This window comes from Drosophila virilis, chromosome 4 (assembly GCF_030788295.1).
Source record: "Drosophila virilis strain 15010-1051.87 chromosome 4, Dvir_AGI_RSII-ME, whole genome shotgun sequence".
In the NCBI taxonomy this organism is placed as follows: Eukaryota; Metazoa; Arthropoda; class Insecta; order Diptera; family Drosophilidae; genus Drosophila; species Drosophila virilis.
This window is the reverse complement of record NC_091546.1, coordinates 5,481,505-5,501,391: the sequence shown is the minus strand read 5'-3', so window position 1 is coordinate 5,501,391 and position 19,887 is coordinate 5,481,505. Positions and strand designations below refer to the sequence as shown.

General features: G+C 39.3%; 1 protein-coding gene and 1 long non-coding RNA gene across 11 annotated transcripts in view; one reads left to right on the top strand and one right to left on the bottom strand.

Annotated features, from left to right (window-relative positions):
- LOC116651529 (uncharacterized) overlaps nt 1-19,887 on the bottom strand; it is a 117,754-nt gene that overhangs the window by 80,397 nt on the left and 17,470 nt on the right. The gene's annotated exons all lie outside the window — the stretch shown is intronic.
- The window catches only part of bru2 (bruno 2), a 66,324-nt gene that overhangs the window by 43,092 nt on the left and 3,345 nt on the right, over nt 1-19,887 (top strand). For 4 of the 6 annotated variants that reach the window (XM_032438008.2, XM_032438013.2, XM_070209479.1 and 1 more), the window contains 3 exons: nt 8,295-8,473; nt 12,651-13,179; nt 18,391-19,047. In XM_032438008.2, coding sequence (XP_032293899.1) covers nt 8,295-8,473; nt 12,651-13,179; nt 18,391-19,047 — 1,365 coding nt within the window. Of the gene's footprint in view, nt 1-8,294; nt 8,474-12,650; nt 13,180-18,390; nt 19,048-19,887 lie in introns of those variants that run through there. The other 2 variants (XM_032438012.2, XM_032438009.2) reach the window with 2 other exon arrangements.

Sequence of the window (19,887 nt, the reverse complement as noted above, 5' to 3'; positions counted from 1 at the left end):
ATTATCAATCCTGCATCAAAATATGGCAACATAATTTTTTGTCGAAACTCATGCCCTCAAATATCCTATATAGTCGTAGTCAAGATTTCCCACCCCCATAACTTGGTCAAATCTCAGCCGATTTCCATTAAGTTTGGCTTTTTGTTCATATTTTTGCCTCATTATCAATTCTGCATCAAAATATGGCAACACAATTGTTGGTCGAAATTCATGTCAAAATGGTACCCTCCGATATAGAAGTAGTCAAAACTTCCCAACCCCGTAACTTGGTCAAAACTCATCAGATTTTCAAAAGGTATGGCTTTTTGTTCATGGTTTGGCCTCATTATCAATTCTGCATCAAAATATGGCAACACAATTTTTTGTCGAAATTCATGTCAAAATGGTACCCTCAAATATCCAATATAGACATAGTCAAAACTTCCCACCCCCATAACTTGGTCAAATCTCATCCGATATTAAAAATGTTTGGCTTTTTGTTCATGGTTTGCCTTCATTATCAATTCTGCATCAAAATATGGCAACACAATTTTTTGTCGAAATTCATGTCAAAATGGTACCCTCAAATATCTTATATAGACATAGTCAAAACTTCCCATCCCCATAACTTGGTCAAATCTCATCCGATTTTCATAAAGTTTGGCGTTTTGTTCATGGTTTGGCCTCATTATTAATCCTGCATAAAAATATAGCAACATAATTTTTTGCCGAAATTCATATCAAAATGGTACCCTCAAATATCCTATATAGACGTAGTCAAATCTTCTCATCCCCATAACTTGGTCAAACCTCATCCGATTTTCAAAAGGTTTGCCTTTTTGTTCATGGTTTGCCTGCATTATCAATTCTGCATCAAAATATGGCAACATAATTTTTTGTCGAAACTCATGTCAAAATGGTACCCTCAAATATCCTATATAGACGTAGTCAAGATTTCCCACCCCCATAACTTGGTCAAATCTCAGCCGATTTCCATGAAGTTTGGCTTTTTGTTCATATTTTTGCCTCATTATCAATTCTGCATCAAAATATGGCAACACAATTGTTGGTCGAAATTCATGTCAAAATGGTACCCTCAAATATCCGATATAGAAGTAGTCAAAACTTCCCAACCCCGTAACTTGGTCAAAACTCATCAGATTTTCAAAAGGTATGGCTTTTTGTTCATGGTTTGGCCTCATTATCAATTCTGCATCAAAATATGGCAACACAATTTTTTGTCGAAATTCATGTCAAAATGGTACCCTCAAATATCTTATATAGACATAGTCAAAACTTCCCATCCCCATAACTTGGTCAAATCTCATCCGATTTTCATAAAGTTTGGCTTTTTGTTCATGGTTTGGCCTCATTATCAATCCTGCATCAAAATATGGCAACACAATTTTATGTCGAAATTCATGTCAAAATGGTACGCTCAAATATCCGATATAGAAGTAGTCAAAACTTCCCATCCCCATAACTTGGTCAAATCTCATCCGATTTTCAAAAGGTTTGCCTTTTTGTTCATGGTTTGCCTTCATTATCAATTCTGCATCAAAATATGGCAACATAATTTTTTGTCGAAACTCATGTCAAAATGGTACCCTCAAATATTCTATATAGACGTAGTCAAGACTTCCCACCCCCATAACTTGGTCAAATCTCATCAGATTTTCATAAAGTTTGGCTTTTTGTTCATGGTTTGGCCTCATTATCAATTCTGCATCAAAATATGGCAACACAATTTTTTGTCGAAATTCATGTCAAAATGGTACCCTCAAATATCCTATATAGACGTAGTCAAGACTTCCCACCCCCATAACTTTGTCAAATCTCATCCGATTTTCATAAAGTTTGGCTTTTTGTTCATGGTTTGGCCTCATTATCAATTCTGCATCAAAATATGGCAACACAATTTTTTGTCGAAATTCATGTCAAAATGGTACCCTCAAATATCTTATATAGACATAGTCAAAACTTCCCACCCCCATAACTCGGTTAAATCTCATCCGATTTTCAAAAGGTTTGGCTTTTTGTTCATGGTTTGGCCGCATTATGAATTCTGCATCAAAATATGGCAACATAATTTTTAGTCGAAATTCATGTGGAAATGGTACCCCCAAAAATCCAACATGGATCAATAGTTCCCACCCTCATAACTCAGTCTACTCTCATCCGAATGTTCGGCTATATAAAAAAACTATATAAACTAATGGTCTAGTCCTAGCTGTTTGATTCGAATGCCTTTTAAAAGTTAAACAATCCAGTGTTGGAAAATATTTAAGTAACTGCGTGTTGCACATATCTAACAACACACTAAGCTGCTTATCAATACCTGAAAGTAAATTGTCATTTTAGGGGACCGAAAATTCAAAAAAGTAAAGTTTACTGCAACATCTGAACATGCAGTTTAAAATCAGCATGGCATTTAAAAACACACACACACAGCTACAACATGCCGTGACGGCATTCATTGAGGTGTCACCAAATTTCAGTTCCCAGGGCTGGCAAAGTTTATAGCCTAGCCCAAGGGATCGTTATACGCAACCAAAACTTATTGCGGTGCAAAAAATGTTCTGTTTTAATTCAATTAGGCGGCAAGCCACGCCCACGCTGGTGTGTTGAAAACTTCGGCAGAGACGCGTCTGTGGACGACGCATTTAATGCGCAAATTTTCGACATTTTTCAAGTTTTTTTTTCACATTTTTTTTGCTGTGCAGCCATCGCGAATTATGCCGACAACATATTTGCATAATTTTGCAATAATTGACAAGCGGAAAATGTTGATGCGGAAACGGAAATTAAAACGGAATTTCAACTAATTTCCCATGCAGTTGTAAGAAAAAATGCGAACAATTCATTCAACGAATAAAAAAGTAAATGCTAATGAAATGCGTTGTTAAATATGAAAATTTTTATATTAGTTATAATTATGGAGAGTACAATAAATCCCAGAAATTATGAGAAGCAGATGCAATTTAAATAAATGTATATTATTAACAATTGTACAACATTAATAGAGCCAAAATAAAGCATACGCACTGTACGCCAGCTTAATAGTTTGTTTGCGATTGAAATAAAAATATATTTTAAAATATATATTCAAGATATTATGATACGAAAATGTGTGGCACATATATAAAAGTAGCAATTAAATCAAGTATGCGTCAGGTATGCCAGCCGAAATAATAAAGTCTTACAAATTGTGGATTTATATTTGCAGAGACTGCAATTGATTCAAGCAAATATTCAATATATTTAAAATTTTATGGAATTTAAATGCATGTTGGCATATATTTGCAAATAATCAAATCAGATGACCGTTAATTACTTTCCTTAAGCCCAAAATATGAAACTTTGCTGAGCTCAAGTTCGCATTTATATGGCATTTATTAGGCTGGGGCAGAATTACAATTACAATCAGAATCACAGCCATTAGCCAAGCTTGTTCACATCTGTTTTTACACATGTATTGCTTTACAGCTTCTGCCGTAACGCCTGCGGCTATGCTTTGAATATTGCACGCTTGTCAAACCACGCAACCCACCCACCTCACCAACACAACTGAGACCCCTTCGAATCACACTCACAATTGGCCCCAGTTACGATCTGAATTCGGTTTGCTGGTAAATCGCACATAAGTTAACAAAACCTACCCCACAATTTCTTTGCTTCCTCTTCTTTCCACCAGAACAACGCATTCTAATGCAGCGCACATTAGAAACGAATTTCCCAGCAAATTATATAGCTGCATATGCATATGTGTCTTACACATGTCTGCACGCGTGTATGTGCATAAATATATTTATGCAAATCCCAAACACTTCAGGCATATTTTCTTGCTCAACATTTTGCTCGAGACTATGAAAACCATTGTCCTGGTTAATGCATTGACTTTTGTTATCCCTATACACTCACCTAAAAGTAAAAGTTAATGAAATGTGTGAGGATCCCAAAGGAACTTACATAGATTTTCATTTAAGCAAACATATTGAGAGATTCACATAAAAGTATAATATGGTATATTTATATAAATACAAATTAAAATATTCATATTATTGAACTGTTGTTTCTTAACCCAAGTAGAATCCTTCTTTTGTTAGCACAAATTCGGAAACTTTGCCTAAGATAATCGTCTTTAAAGTTTTTGGGCTCTCAAAAATACAAAAAAAAACAAGCTTGGGACTCTTAAGACTTTTTTTTTAAATATTTTTCTAATTATTATCTGACAATAATCTTTTGTTAGGATCCACTCAAACGTGAGTGTATGCAGCATTCGGAGGAATGCGTTTCGTTTTACCTGAAATGTTGCAAATTTGTTTTGTAATTTCCGTAGCATACTTAAGTGCGTTTGATTGTGTTTGTGGGCTAAAAGTATGCTTTACATTGGATACTTAGCTTGTAAACATTTGCTAAAGAGCTTAATTTGTTTATGCATGGCAAACAAATTTGTTAAAATAATTAAAATTCCATTTCGCCCAGACTAACAATAAGAACTTAAAGTGAAGAAAATTCAAATTTAATTGCCATGCAAATTGAATGAGATGCCTGTTTGAGTTAACTTTCGAGCAGCTCACAAAATGCAACTGCAATAAAATAAAAGATCTCAGATATAAAAAATTGTGCACATGCACACAAAAAGTTTTGCCCGAAAATTTGCCCAACTCTCTGACACAAAAGTTGATGTCTCAAGTGCGAAGTGTGAATATGGGAGGGGGCAAGGGGCAGGAGCTAAGTGCAGTTTCCGTCTTTGACTCGGCACATAAATCTTAAGACAGTTAACGACATCATATGCCAAGTCAGGGCTTTGCTCCAGGGTCAGATGAGCTTACATGGCGGGGGCGGGCAGGAAAGTGGGCGGTTGTTTGCCCCCCAAAAATTATATGCCGCGCGAAGCCTGCGAACTTTATGCGCATTTCATTCTCTGCATAATTGTAAGACGGAAGGCACGAAGGGCAGCAGCAGCAGCAGCAGTTGCAACTCGAGAGGACGAAGTGAGCGTCGCCGGTTGAGGAAACCAATTTGTGGTAATTGTCGTGAAATTGCAATTTCTGCAACTGTAATGGGGCAGCTACAGCTGCAATTGTGCCGACAAAGGAGGGGCAGCAATGTCGGCTGTGCAGCGCGAGTTGGTTAAATGAGGTTCCTTGACTGCAACTGCCAAGAAACTGTGCGATGTCCTCTGGCTGGAACTGAGAAGCTGCGCAGAGCTGACATTATACAGTGGACATTAAGGTCTACGAATTGTCGAATTATTTCGTGTGTTAATGATGCACATGAGCATGTCAAGATTCAGTTTATGCGGCAACAGAGAAATACAATCGATTTAAGATACCCTTTATCATAACGACGAAGTTTGATTGAAATGCAAACAGAGTTCTGGCATGATCGGGAAAGAATCGGATAAGTAAACTGATTTCTACAAAATATTTTTTAAATTGTCTAAAATGGTTTTTATTTTTGCTTGTTACTGAAGTCATAATTGCAGATAAGAGACTCTTTCTTAACACGTGTAGAAATCCTGACATCCCCTTACTTAACACGAGCAATACAGTTTTTAGCCAAGTCTAATCAAGGATTGTTTCCCCATTTCAAAGCTTGCATCACCGTCTAATCAGACTTTATACACCAAATACAATATTTTATGCTTTAAATTAAGTGCAGCCGGCAGCTCCTATTGGAGCCACATTTATGTTACTTTATCGGTAGCGCAATTTATGGCATGTCAGTAACAGCAAACGCGCATTCGCCGATACAACGCAGATACTTATAGATACTTGTAGATACTTGCAGATACTTGGCTCGACTTTGCCATCTTTATCGGTGCAAAATCACGTGCGCATAAAACTTTCCAATCAGCGGCGCTCGCTAGCTAGCTCTCTCCCCCTTTTATTTCTCTCTCATTCTTTCCTCTCTGCCCCTCTGTTTTTATTCTTCTCACATGCCAGAGGTGCTTAACAAGCTCTCAGCAACAACATCGTTGCACCTGTCGCTGAGTCAGTTGCAATATGTTGGTTCGTTCTTGCCCCCAATTTCTTCTTTTTTTTTTTGTCATATAGTTTGGTTATCTTTTGCTGGCGCAAAGTTGCAACTTGAAATGGCAAATCCATACAATAAATATATAAAATGTTACTTTCTGTGTCACACCTGAACTAACCTCAAATAAATTTCTCGCACCTGTGTCAGAGGCAGGTGCCTGGGCTGCCAGCTGCGGCAAACAAAAGAATGAACAAACTCCAATCCATGTATGTGTGTATTTAGCAACAGGGTGTGCGTGTGTGTGTATGTGTGTGTGTGTGGAGAAAAACTTTCCGTTCGATAAGACCAACGGGCAAGACCAGAGGCTCTAGCTGAGTGCCATGCATCGTATGCCCCACTCATTCCTTCCAAAAAATCGACGTCTTCCAGGCGAAACGCAACAATTTCCAATCACTTCCGTTGCAGCGACACAATTTTCTATATTTATACTTTACGACGCAGGCCCCAAGAAGGGTACCGAATGCCAGTTGAGAAAAAAAGACTTGATAAAAGTAGAGAAATAAACGGAACAGAGGCTAGCTTCTACGATCTGGCGAAGATTTGTTGCCCTCGCATAAAATCTTAATAAAATTTGGTCTAATTTATATAAGAAACTGAATATTTATACACATTCTCCATTGAAACTATAAATGATATAGTTTTCCACAAATGTTTTAAATAGTTAATACAAGTAATCAAGGTAATATTAACTATATAATACACCAGAAGAAATTACCAATCGTTGCCCGGTTGAAGTGAATTATGCTGAAAACATTTACCATTCCTTGCTGCTTCTATTATAGAAACTTCTCAAAAAGAGTCTCACAAAAATGTGTCTAAGCTTTTAAAACAAACCACAAAAATAATTTCAAACATTTTATTTGGCCAAATAAGCTCAGCAAGTCAGACAAGCTCAAGTTAGGGTATTTGAGAGTAGTTGGAATGCATGCTTAGTTTATTTTTGAAGCTAGATGTAGCTGGCATTGGTTGCCAATGCCTCCTTTTGTTGCCACATCAGCTCAACCCCTCAGCACTCCCCTCGGACGGCTCGGACGGCACCACGTTGCGTATGAGTGTTGTCTGTGCAGTGGAAACTTTGGGGGCGCTTCTCTAAAGTGTTGCAAAATGAAAAGTTTTGCATGCGCTTTGTTGTTGCAATGATTCGATTTGTTGCGATTGCGTTTTTAGTCTTTTGCATGTGCGCTCCAAACTTTTGGCCAACAACACTTGCAACGCATTTTGCATGCTGGTAGGGTTCAATGTGGAGAGGGGCGGGACAGCGTATGCGTTTTGTGTTTGGGCCAAGATAAAGCATGCAATTGCCATGCAAAAAGTTTGCTCACAAATACCCTACTGGGGCCTGGGCAGCAATCGAGCTTTGTTCCTTGGATTTATTGTTGCAGCTTAAAGTTATTTCCGTCGGTGGCAAGTTGCAAGTTGCTAGTTGCTTGCAGCAGCTGCTTGTCAATTGCGCAGAAAATGACTTTTAAAGTTGCTTGCAAAAGTTGCTAGCTGATTAATTATGGCTGATAAATTCTGCGTATATTACGCATGCCACATGTTAAATCAGTTCAACCAAAGACTGCTTGCCACAAATTGTTGCACGCTTCTGCCAGCTTTTAATGGCGCCTTTATGAAGCTCATTTGACTTGTTGAAAACTCGCCAAGCGAACAATACTTCATTCAGTTAGTTCAAAAATTGGGCCAGGCAACAGTTTCTGCAGTCATTAAATGCCACTTGAAGTTGCAGTCAAGTGCCACACCCCAAACACACCCACACACACACACAAACGAACAAACGCACACACATATAGCCAAACTGGCTTAAGAGCATATTATATGTACAGTTGTTGCCCATTCATTTCGCAGTAAGGTACAAGAGACTGTAAGATACTCTGCAAAATGAAAATTCTCCCTTATTATAGGCATTGTGACCTTCAAACTGTAAGTCCCCAACTTTGACTCCCAAAGTGTACCCATAAAGGCGAAGGTAAATTTTGTCGTGATCCCGACGAGGTTTACAACAAACCCAATATACCCCATTCTGTGTTCAGTGTGCAGTGCAATCGAAACAATTAAAACTGTCGCCATGTTGTTTGCTTGCATATTTTTTACAAGCCCAACTCCCTCTCAACCCCTCCTCCGCCGCCTCCACACGACTTTTAATTGTGCATTTCATAATTGTTCTTTTTGTAGCTACGTGAGTTTTTTTTTTTTATAATTAGTTAACATTTTCTGCTGGATTTTATATATTTAATTTTATGATTTTTGTTTTTTTTTTTTGTTTCTTGCAGAGCGCAAACTTTTTGTTGGCATGCTGAATAAAAAATTTACGGAAGCCGATGTGCGGCAACTTTTCACGGGCCACGGCACCATCGAGGAGTGCACCGTGCTCCGGGATCAGGTGGGCCAAAGCAAGGGCTGCGCCTTCGTAACATTCGCAACCAAACAGAATGCCATTGGGGCGATCAAGGTGAGATATAGCTATATATGTTTATATTTATCAAATAGTTGATCAGCATTGAAAGAAGCGCACTTTAAGGATTTAAGCATTCCATTGTTACATAATGCAGTATGTGTGTGTGTGTGAGAGTATCTGTGTTGGCCGCATCGCAAAACTGTCGCAATGATTAATTGCTGTGGCGGCAAGAGTCGCGCATATAAAACACGATGCACGCCGGCAAAAACACACACACACCAACTGTGAGCCCTTAATAGTTGCTTAGCCAAATGATACCCTGTAACTTTGAATAACAAAGATTAAATCAATAGCCCAAACTTCTTCAAAATGTAAACATCTATCAACAACACGCAAATCTTACCAATCCCTGTTTTGATATACCCAGCAAATAAGTAGATGTCGGGTATATCAATATATATATAATTATATATAAATTAGTACTGCCATATCTATTCTGTCTGTCTGTCAAATTGCTGTAACCATCCACAGGTGGCAAGTTTTTATTTTATTTATTTTTTAACTTTTTTTTATTACAAACTTTCTGCTTAGCTATTTTGGCAAATATTTTTAGCTCCTCTCACATTTTGATTTGTACTCAGAACTGATAAACTAATTTCGTTAAAAAAAATGTATATAACATTTTTTAAACCTGTTAATGTGAGAGGCAACAAGACTTGAACCAAAATCTGAGTTCATGAATGCGGAAAAGCAGGCTTACGAATTGTGAGGCGAACCACTTAAAACTTTGTTGGGATTTCAGCCATGATTTCTATAGATCAACGAGTTTATATAAAAATTCAATACGTAAACTTGTTGGGAATGATGAGAATACATTATAAAAAAATGCCCGTAAAAAAGTTGTATACATGTAAGTCAGTGTATGCACTAAGAATGCCAAATCAATCCTTACAAAGCCGTAATTATATATTTTAATTTATAATTTAATGATTTTTAATTAAATTATACAATTAAATACGCTCGACTTTGGCAGACCGTTTCCCGACTATCTGCTAATTAACCCGTTCTTATGACTTTACAAGTAATGAGCATGAATACTCTGACAGCCCAGCAGGCCTAGCATACCCTATGTAAATGCTTAAATGCCTGCGCATAACCGCATGCAACAACAGCAACAGCAACAACAACAACAACAGCGGCAACAGGAAGTAGAAATGCAAGCAAGACGCCGCCGCTGGCAGCGGAAGAAGTCAACGGCAATGCTTTTGCCATGGCAGAGCACAGAGCAGATTCCATAGCAAAACCCATGCGCCCAACCTGCAATGGTCACACACACACACACACACACACACGCAGACACACATAAACACACACTCGCACACACATGTCACACTAATGCAAGTTTTGTGCCGGAAACAGGCAAAATTACAAACTTCCGACAGGCAAACACAAACACATGTACAGCAAGAAGAGCAGCAGCGGGTGTGCGTGTGTTAGAGGCGGGATGGGAGGAGCTGAAGCGACATTAGGGTGGACCCAAAGTGTGGGCGACCTAAACATGTTGTCCCTGTGTCTCTGTGCATTGCACATAATTTGTCGCCTTTTGCAAGATGAATGTGTTGCGGGCGAGCTGCATTATATACAGACACAGACAAAAACATGTATAAATATGTTTATATATATATATATATATATATATATAAATAATGTGTGTATGTGTGTGTGTGTGTGTGTTGTGCAATTTTAATGCATTAGAAGTCAAATTACTGAATGCGAAGCACGCACCAAGCCAAACGCAATGCTGCTGCTGCTGCCGACGCTGGCCAAATGATTTGGCAAAGTAAGCGAGTGAATGAGTTAAGGGCTCGGGTCTTTGGGGTTGGCTGTGTGCGATGGGCTGCGGGCGGTGGGCCGTGGGCGTGGCTAGTAGCTGCAAGTCATTGCAGTCCATTGACGCCTGAAAGTATGCAATACGCCAACGAGCTAGAGCGAAATGCATTTAATATTAATGTGCCATGTTTATAACCTCAGCAATTTATTTCAACAGAATAGCGCAGCTGCCACGCCCAGCGCCCACCAACCACTCAAAGCTGTTGTTGTTGTTGTTGTTGTTGTTTTTGTTTTTGTTGCTGCGTTCCGCAGACTGCTTTTTATTTGCATTTGGTGTGTAGAGCAAATGATGCTACACAATTTTTCATCACATGCAGATTTGCTCCTTCGCGCTAATTTGTCAAGTGGTTCTGGGCTCTTGGCTCGGACTGTAAGTAGAGTTTCATGCTGATTACCAGGTCATTTAACCCGTTTTTCAGCTGGGCAAACAGATCAAGATTACGGCACTGACAAGCGACACAACGCAGTAGCTGATGCTGCTGCCGCTGAGGAAAACAAAAAATAAAATCATTTTTCTTCAACTTCCAACAATACCCAAATTTATCCATTCTTTCAGAATTCAGTATCGCTTAAAGGATATTTGTACGATATTTATGATAAAGTAAACAGTTTTTTATGTAGATAAGTAATCTGCATCTAAGCACACAATCTCTAACTTTCCTATAACGCATCGCCTCGCCATGCTGTTGGCGATAAAAATGCGATAACCTTAGCACTTCTTAATTGAAAAAAAAACACTTATTGTTGTGCTATATAGTCCGTGCTTCTAGTACACTTTTCTTCAACTTTTTGCTTTGCCAGCAAGGACAACAGCAACTTTAGTGACCTGTTTAAAAACTCGGAAATTTGCCTAATTACTTTGTTGCCAGCAGCAGGATGCGGCACTGCAAATGCAACTGCAACAACTGCAACAACAGCAACGACAACAACAACAGCAGCTGCAGCAGCCGGTCATAAAAGTCGCGCCACAGCCGCAAGAATTATAGTCAATGTAATTAAAGAGCACTTCTGTTGGCTGTGCCAGGATACACCGCAGCCCCCGACCCGACAGCCCAGGACGAGGAGCGAGACCCAAGAGCCGGCCCGGCCACAGCCGCCAGTTTTCACAAACTGTCGGCTCCGGCCACAATTGAGCGGAAGTTGGCGAGGCTCGTCGCCTGGTCTCAATGATAAAGTCTACATAAACCGGGAAATGACTAAAGTGGCTTGGGCCCGTTCCCTTGCCCCAACCACCCCTCCTTCCTTTGCTCCACCACTCTCCAATGGGCGCGATTTGGCCTGGTTTATGTTTTAGTTACGTGTCCATTTGTTTGCTTTTGTTGTTGTCAGGCTTAGTGAAAGGTGTAAATTAAGTCGCTTAGGCAAAATTGCTGTGGTTTGCACCAGCAGCAGCGGCAGCAGCAGGATCAGCAGAGCCGCAGGAAGCTTTGGACAACCATTGGATTTGTTACTGCCCGCGTTTCTCTAGCTTAAGTGCGAGTCATTATTTTGCTGCGGCTATAAAAATTATGTGTACAGCTAACGTTGCCCTCGTTATGTCTTCTTGACGCTGCATTTAACTTCGATGAGCTGCAGGGGCTGACGAAGATTGTAATTGGGGCAAAGGCGTTCAAGGGAACTTTACTCAAGTGACATCGAGTTCAATAGAAATTATTAAATAAGTGCTTGAGTGAATGGACGATCGGACATGGGAGCTCTTAGAATTATTAAGAACACTATGTCATTGTTGAGAAAAATGTATCAGTCTATTGATTGAAATGTCAATCCATTTATCAGTAAGACAGATCGTCAATCATAGAGTTTTATATATAGATTAATTCACAGTAGATATAAGAAAACCCCTGTCTTAACCAGCATGTCAATCAACCCCAATCAATCAACCAGGAAGTCAATCAATTACTCAATTAGGACACTCAGTTTTATACATGCAGATTAATAAAGAAAACCTCGCTCAATCAGCATACCATTAGGAAATTCAATTTTATATACAGATTACTTTACATTTACTATAACAAACCACTCTCTCAATATGGATATCCTCTCCTATCCCCCAACCAATATCTCAACCATTCACACAACATATAAGTTAATTAAGTCAATCAGGATATAAATCTGGCTAATTGACCAACGTCAATGAAAACAGTTTGTGTTATATATAAAGAATTATCTTCAGTAACTTTATAACAAAACCCCGCTCTCAATCAGCCACAGTAAATCAGTTGATCGGTTAGTCAGTCAGGCATTCATTCAATCAGTCATTAAGGGCATTCACTCGTACTTGTACATATACAGATTAATTTAAAACAATTACTTCACAACAAAATCCCTCTCATATTTTCAGGCCCTGCACCAGAGCCAAACCATGGAGGGCTGTTCGGCGCCGCTGGTCGTTAAGTTCGCAGATACGCAAAAGGAGAAGGACCAAAAGAAGATGCAGCAGCTGCAGGCCATATGCGGCATCAGTGCACTCACCCAAACGCCCAGTGGGGCTGCAGCTGCTGCTGCCACGCCCACGGCGAACACGGCAACTGCGCTGATTGCCGCAGCGCCGGCAGCGCAGCGCACGAATCCATCAATGGCAGCCGCATTGGCCGGTGTGCCGCCCGTTCAACAAGCCGGAGCAGCCGGACAAACGGCCACACTGGTCACGGTGCCCACATCGGCGGCGCTGAGCGCCTCATTGGCGCCGGCCTTGCTCGGCAGCAGTCCGCATCATGCACAGACTCCGGGCGCCGCAGCAGCTGCTGCCGCAGCTGCCTATCACCTGAGTGCAGATCCGACGGGCGGCCTGGGACCAGCATCGGCTGCCCACCTGCAGCTGTATCAGCATATGCAGGCCTATGCTCTGCATCCGGCACACTATCTGCAAGGTGAGTGCGTGGGGTTCGAACCACGAATTAGTTAGTCGATAAGACCCTTTCTCCGAACCCCAAACAAAACTCCCAACGTGAACGATTCCTCAGCTCAGTTAGTCATTACCACAACCAGAAAAAACCACAGTGTTTCTTTCCCTCTCTCTCTCTCTCTCTCTCTCCTCTATCTCTCTGTCTGTCTGCATCTCTCTCTCTCTCTCTTTCTCTTTTTATATATATTTCTTTCCTTGTTTTTCGCTCGAAAAACAAACTATTTCTCGTATAATTCTCGTATTAATTGCGCGCACTTTGTGATTTGTGTTTTTTCGTAAATTTTTTTTTAATGCAACCAAAAAAAATTGTTCCTTTGTTTTATTTAATTGCGTGTTTAGTTTATCTCGTTGTACTTTTTAAAAAATTTGTATTTATCTATCAAATTAATTGTTTTGTGCATTTCGTTTCGTTTCGCCACCGAACTTTGTTTTACGTTTGGAATTTTAATTAGTTAGCGTCTAGTTTTGTGTGTTTATTTTGGTTTTCTATGTGAATTCGATTTTCGTAAGAAGATAATCAAAAGGGTTATCAAGACAAAGGAAATGATTGGCTAGAAAATCAGAGGAAAAAACAATTTGAATGAGCTGCAAAAACGCTGTAAAAGCTAAGCTTGAAGATTTGTTGATGAAATATTATATATAAGAGATCAAAAATCTTAAATCTAAAAGAATTAGTTGGACTTTACAAAACACATGAACTTGATTATGAATAATAAGTCTTGAACTCTAACTAGGGCATTATAAAATTCCTGAAACTAACCTAATGTTAAATAATAACATCAGGTTACTTATATTGCTGCCATAAACCAATCTAACAATTAACCTCCTTATGCTTTATTAAGTTGTTAACTTTCTTATTTAGCATAAGAAGCTGTAGAAATGTCCAGTTCTATTATCCGTAAAAATCTCCAGTTTTATTTATCTGACACTCCTCAATCTTTTAGATCTTAAGTCACATCTTCTTGATTTTAACTCTAGTTAGCCAATCTGGACTTGCTTTAACAACACACAATTTCTTGTTGGGTCTCCAGTTGTCAGTTTGGGTTTGCTTTACGCCAAAATTTTGTTGCGTAGCCGAAAGATAAATGACTTTAAATGTAGCAAACTAAGCGCCTGGACACGGCAGTCATTTGTTGAGCATTTAAAAAAGTAAACAAGAATTAATGTAAAAGTTGCAGAAGCCAGCAATTTTTTCATTTATTTATTTTTTATATTTTCCATTTTATTTCTGTGTTCTCCCTTAACTTGTCGTGTCGCTTCATTTATAACAAGCGACCTCTCTCGACTGACACAAAGTCAGCTAAAGGGAAACTAACAAAGACATGAATAACAGGCGAACAGAAGCTGCCCCCCCCCCCTTAACCCCAACACCTGGCCCCGCCTCTCCACTAAGCCGAAGCCAAAGTCTCTTCAGTCATTTTGTAAGCGACAACTGTCAAATAATTAATTTCAATTTAAGCAAACGAAATTTACATAAATGTAGAACAGAGCGTGAACAATGAAGCAAGTATGAGTTCTCTAGCCAGGGGTGGCCGACTAGCTGATACCCTGTACCCACGCATACACACACATGCGGCGACTGTGCTTCCTCTTCGCCTAGACCTATGTGCATCAGGGCTTTAATATGACACCCAACTGTGTGTATATGCCAAAGCGGTAGGTTCTACCTTTATTAATAAGGTTTTATTATTTAATTAAGAGGAAAATGAAAGAGGGATGAAAATAGAGAAATGTTCCTATGCTACTCATAGTATATAGATCCTATAATCAAAGTCGTTATTTATGGATTTTGTAAAAATAAAAAGATGCTATCAAACAAAAATTCTGAGCTCTTTTTACGTATAACATATTGAATTATATGTCTAAAATCTTAAGTCGACAGCTTGACATCCCTAAGATATTATATATAAACTTAAGGGAGCCACAGTTAACTTTTACCGTCTATTATAAACATTTGCACAAAACCAGCTTTCCCTTTTACCCTTTTGCATTGGGTGCAGGGTATCAAAATGATATAGTAAACACTGTTGCTAAAAGGGGAAGCTTTTGAGCATCAGGCCGAACTAAAGAGCATGATGAATAAAACAAAAATTCTAATAGGATTAAAAGGTGGACGGGCGCTGGCAGTGGCCAAGGCATTGCACAGATTTCGGACTGAAGATACAACAAAACAGTTGCCAGATACAAATATGGGCGACAGTTAGAGAGACAGACACAAATACAGCGACACGTACGTGGCGTCAATGTGAACGTGTTGCATATGCAACGGCGCTTCATTAGAATGACCAACATGCCACGCCCATGCCGACGGCACTATGGAACCTTTTTCGCAACCAACCCAACTCTCAACTGTCTCTCTGCCCATCTGCCCATCTGCCCGTCAGCCCGCCAGCCCGTCTGGCCAGTCTCGACGACGTGCACATTTTGCGCATAACAAATCAAGCACAAGAGTTGGCAGCAGCAGCAACAAAAGAACGAAAAGAATCACAGACAGCCAAATGTTGAGCGGCGCGTGATGTAATCGTAAAAAACACTGATGTTGATGTTGATGTAATCCGCCTTACACGCGGCACATTCAAATGCTCTTCAATAAGAAGCTCGGCTAATGATGAATCAAATTTAGTAGAAAATTAGTGAATAATCGAACACCTATAAAACGAAAAATGCATCGAATACTGACTGCCAGTAAAGTCTCTTAATGTCTGGAATACAATGCAAGCTTCTCTGCGCCCTTCATAGAAATTGTCTTCTTTGGTCGGCTGTTACAAACTTCATGGCCAAGCCAATATACTCTTGGCGCGTACAGCACAGACTGCAGCTGGTGGAGCAAATGAGGAACAGTTAACGACAACGGTAAGCGTTGACAGTCAGGGCCAGAGATGGGCAGTTAGAGGCAACTTAGAGCGACGTATGCCACTTGAATAACAAATGACGTTTTTTAAATGTCAGCAACCGGACTCCGAGACGCAGACTTTGACTCAAAATGGGGCGTGTGCGCTGATGGTCAGCAAATGTATGGGACGTGCCTTTTATGTGAGTGCACTATGAAAAAAAAAAAAAAACAATTACAAAAAAATAACGAAAGAGTGCCCGTGTCCGTTAAGTGTGCAACCTGTAAATGTGGCTGATTTAACCAATTTGCGTTGAAAGTTTTGTTTAAGAACATTTTTTTCGCGTTAAGTTTTAGCCAAAGGGGCGTGGCTCGTGCCAATTATTTAATATGGCGCGTCAGCATGTGTGGCACTTGCCTAACGGCTTTGTCTGTGCCTTGGCTTTATTTTTGGTTAATTTTTTGTTGACCTGGCCACACACGTCTGGCATATTTGGGCCTGCAATTTTTATAAGCCACGCCAAGGCCCACAGGCAGCGCAGCATCAAAGCCTTGCGCTGGCGTAAAGCCTAAGGAAGGCATAAGAATTACTAACAAAAGAGGGGGGACAAGCGAGGAGCGCCTGGTAATACCAAGTAGCCCCGGGTCACCGAGAAGGGCGCTGGCATGTAAACAAATGCACAAGCTAAAAGAGAAGGAAAAGGGCGAAGAAAAAAAGGAGACTCAAAGTGCGACTACACTTGCAGAAAGTTTTCTAAAACGGCAAAATCAATAACATGAGAAGTCTTTGGAGAAGTAGGCCAAAACATTGCAAAAAATATGCTCTAAAGAAGATTCTATTAATTTAAAAAAGAATTTGTTAAAATGTTCCGTATTTATTTAAAAAAAATCACGTGCAACATTTAAGAGCGTTAAACATCTCTTTATATTAGATGGAAAATGGTTGCCCAAATTTAGGTAAAGCACAATACGATTGTAGACTATTTTGGCCTCTGGTAGACAAATAATTTCTCTCGGTGCACCTGGCCGCAGGTGAAGCGCACTTAAAATTTTATGAAGACGACAAAGCCCTGAGGATCTAAGTGGGTGCTAACATAAAGGTAATGCATTGTCTATGATAGTTGAAATAATGGCTTTTCCAGCGGCCAACTTGCAGCTCATTCAAAGTGAAATTTTCCTTGGAAAGTAGTGAAAACTCAAAAGCAATAGACAAGGTCTAAGCAGTAAAGGTATCTAAAAACTCTGCCTGTTTTGTTGAATGTTGTGCCCCATGTCTGTGCTCATCTATATTTGTGGGCATGCCACACGCCACATACATACACACGGACACACACATATATATATATATATATATATACACATGCCTGACAGTTTATATGTTGCTCGCTCCGTCTCTCTACCTTTCACTCTAACTCTCTTGCTCTATCAATTTTATTGTACTCTATTTTATGTTCAGGAGTCTCGTTTTGTGTAGCTGCTTGCAAACTAATTTAGTTACCAACCAATTCATAAAGACAAAATTTACAATTCGAATGTTGCAAAAACAACAGATTTCAGTTGAAAACAGCATCCAAAATCAATTCAAATCCCGCCACGCCTTTCATTTCGAGCAGCCTTTTTAATAGCGCCTTTTAATGCAAATGCAATAATTAATTTATTTTAATTTATTTATTTTATTATTATTATATGTCTAACTGCATTTGAAATTGAATTTATGTCTATGCGTTTTAATATATTTATTCATTTTATATCAATTATATTTTTATTTTCACTTATTTTTTTTTTAATTTAAAATCAATTTATTTAAAAGTTTCAAAATTTTCAATTTACTATCTTCATTTATTTTTATTTAATTTCTTTTTATTTATTGATTATTTCGAAAATATCACATTTCTAATTTCTTGCCTTGATTCATATTTATATTATTTTATTTGAAACCTTAAATTTGGTCTTTTATGTTTTTTACTCATTTTATTTTATTTATTACGTTATCTTTTCATTTTTATTCGTTTTGCTCTTTTTTGTTTATTTATGTTTTATGATTTGTATGTTATATATATTTACATGAAAACAAAAAAATCAACAAAATTAATTTTTAATTTCTTGTAAATGTAAATAATCCAATTGGGTGTGTGTTTTCTTCTATGTTTTTTATATATATAAATATTCGTTGAACATTTTTTGGTATGTCTATGATTGACTCTGTGGTCATGTACAAAACAATTCAATCAATCAATCAATCAATCAACCAACTCAACCAAACCTTACAACCATAAACCAAAACTCAAAAACTGTACAAAAAAAAAAAAAAAAAACCAAAAAAAAAAAAATGGAAACTGAAAACAGGACTAAATTTCCACCCACCGGATAACAGTGCCCACCACGGCCAACACGGCCCATCATCCGGCGCTGCCGGCAGCGCAGCAGCAACTCTATCGGCTGCCAACGCTGCAGCAGCAGCAGCAGCTGTCGCCGGGTCAGCAGCAGCAGCAGCAGCAGCATCAGCTCCACCATCATCATCATCTCTCCCACTTGGCGTCGCATCATCCGCAACCGCATCCGGCTACGGCGGCGGCGGCGGCGGCAGCAGCGGCGGCGGGCTCACTGCCGCCGGGCATGCTGCTGGCGCTGGACTGCTCGCCAGTGCACCCATGTCTATGCAGAATCTGGTAACACTATTTAACGCATCACAGCAGCAGCAGCAGCACAGCGGCAACAGCGTCAGCAGCCTCAGTCACAGCCACCGCCTTCACAGCAGCCACAGCAGCAACTTAAATAACATCAGCAACATCAGCAGCATCAGCAACAGCAACAGTCACATCCCCAATAGCAACAATAACAGCATCAATAGCCATCAACGCCAGCTCGCCGCCAGCTATGCGCCCGGCGCTGGACAATTGGTCACGCATGCGCAGCACAGCCTAAACTTAGCTCAGCTAATGGGCGTGGCACCGCCACCGCCGCCAGCGAGCGCCAGCCAAACGCTCACGCTGAGCGCGCTTTGTAAGTACATGCCAACTCTGTATGTATGTATGTATGTATGTATGTGTGTGTGTGTGTGTGTGTGTGTCTAATTGTAGCAGGTGTGAATGTGCGTGTATCTAACTGTTAACTGTCTGTTTCAACTTGTGTACTAAGAGTGCATTTACAATTAACAAGCCTGCACACACCACACACAACCTCCTCACACCCACTCACGCTCAATTCCTCAATACACCAAAAATTGCCGCCTGCATGCGCCTTGCCCCGCCCTACTAAAAACCTCTACACAAAACAGTTACCCGAAATGTATGCTATATATAAACTAACTGAACCTAACATAAATCCTTTCAACTCTTTAAGCTCTCCCAGTACTATATTAGTGCCTTAAAAATAACTGTGTTACTGAACAATTAAAAACCAAAATAGTTATCGATATCCTACATATTTGACATTCAAATTTGAGTATAACATTCAAAGAACTAAATACCATAACAATATACCATATTGGGGCTGTAAAACTAAGTTCTGAAAGGTTTGTATAGCAAAAGTTTTAAATATACAAAAAAAAATTAACGGGTATCTTACATTTTTGACATTCGAATACAAGATGTTAGTATTTTCTTAAAATATTTTTTTTTTTTAATATTTAAAGAATTTTTTTAAGGGAGAAAATTTCCTATTAGAATTGCTTAAAACACATTTTATGTACATAAATAAACAATAACAATCGATGGTACCTTCAATAATAAATTTGTATTATCGATAGCCAAACTTAAACTATCGATAAGTGATGTGTTTTATATTTGGGTCATCAAAAAAGGCTCACTATTTTCTTTACGTAAGCCTCTATATATATGTTAG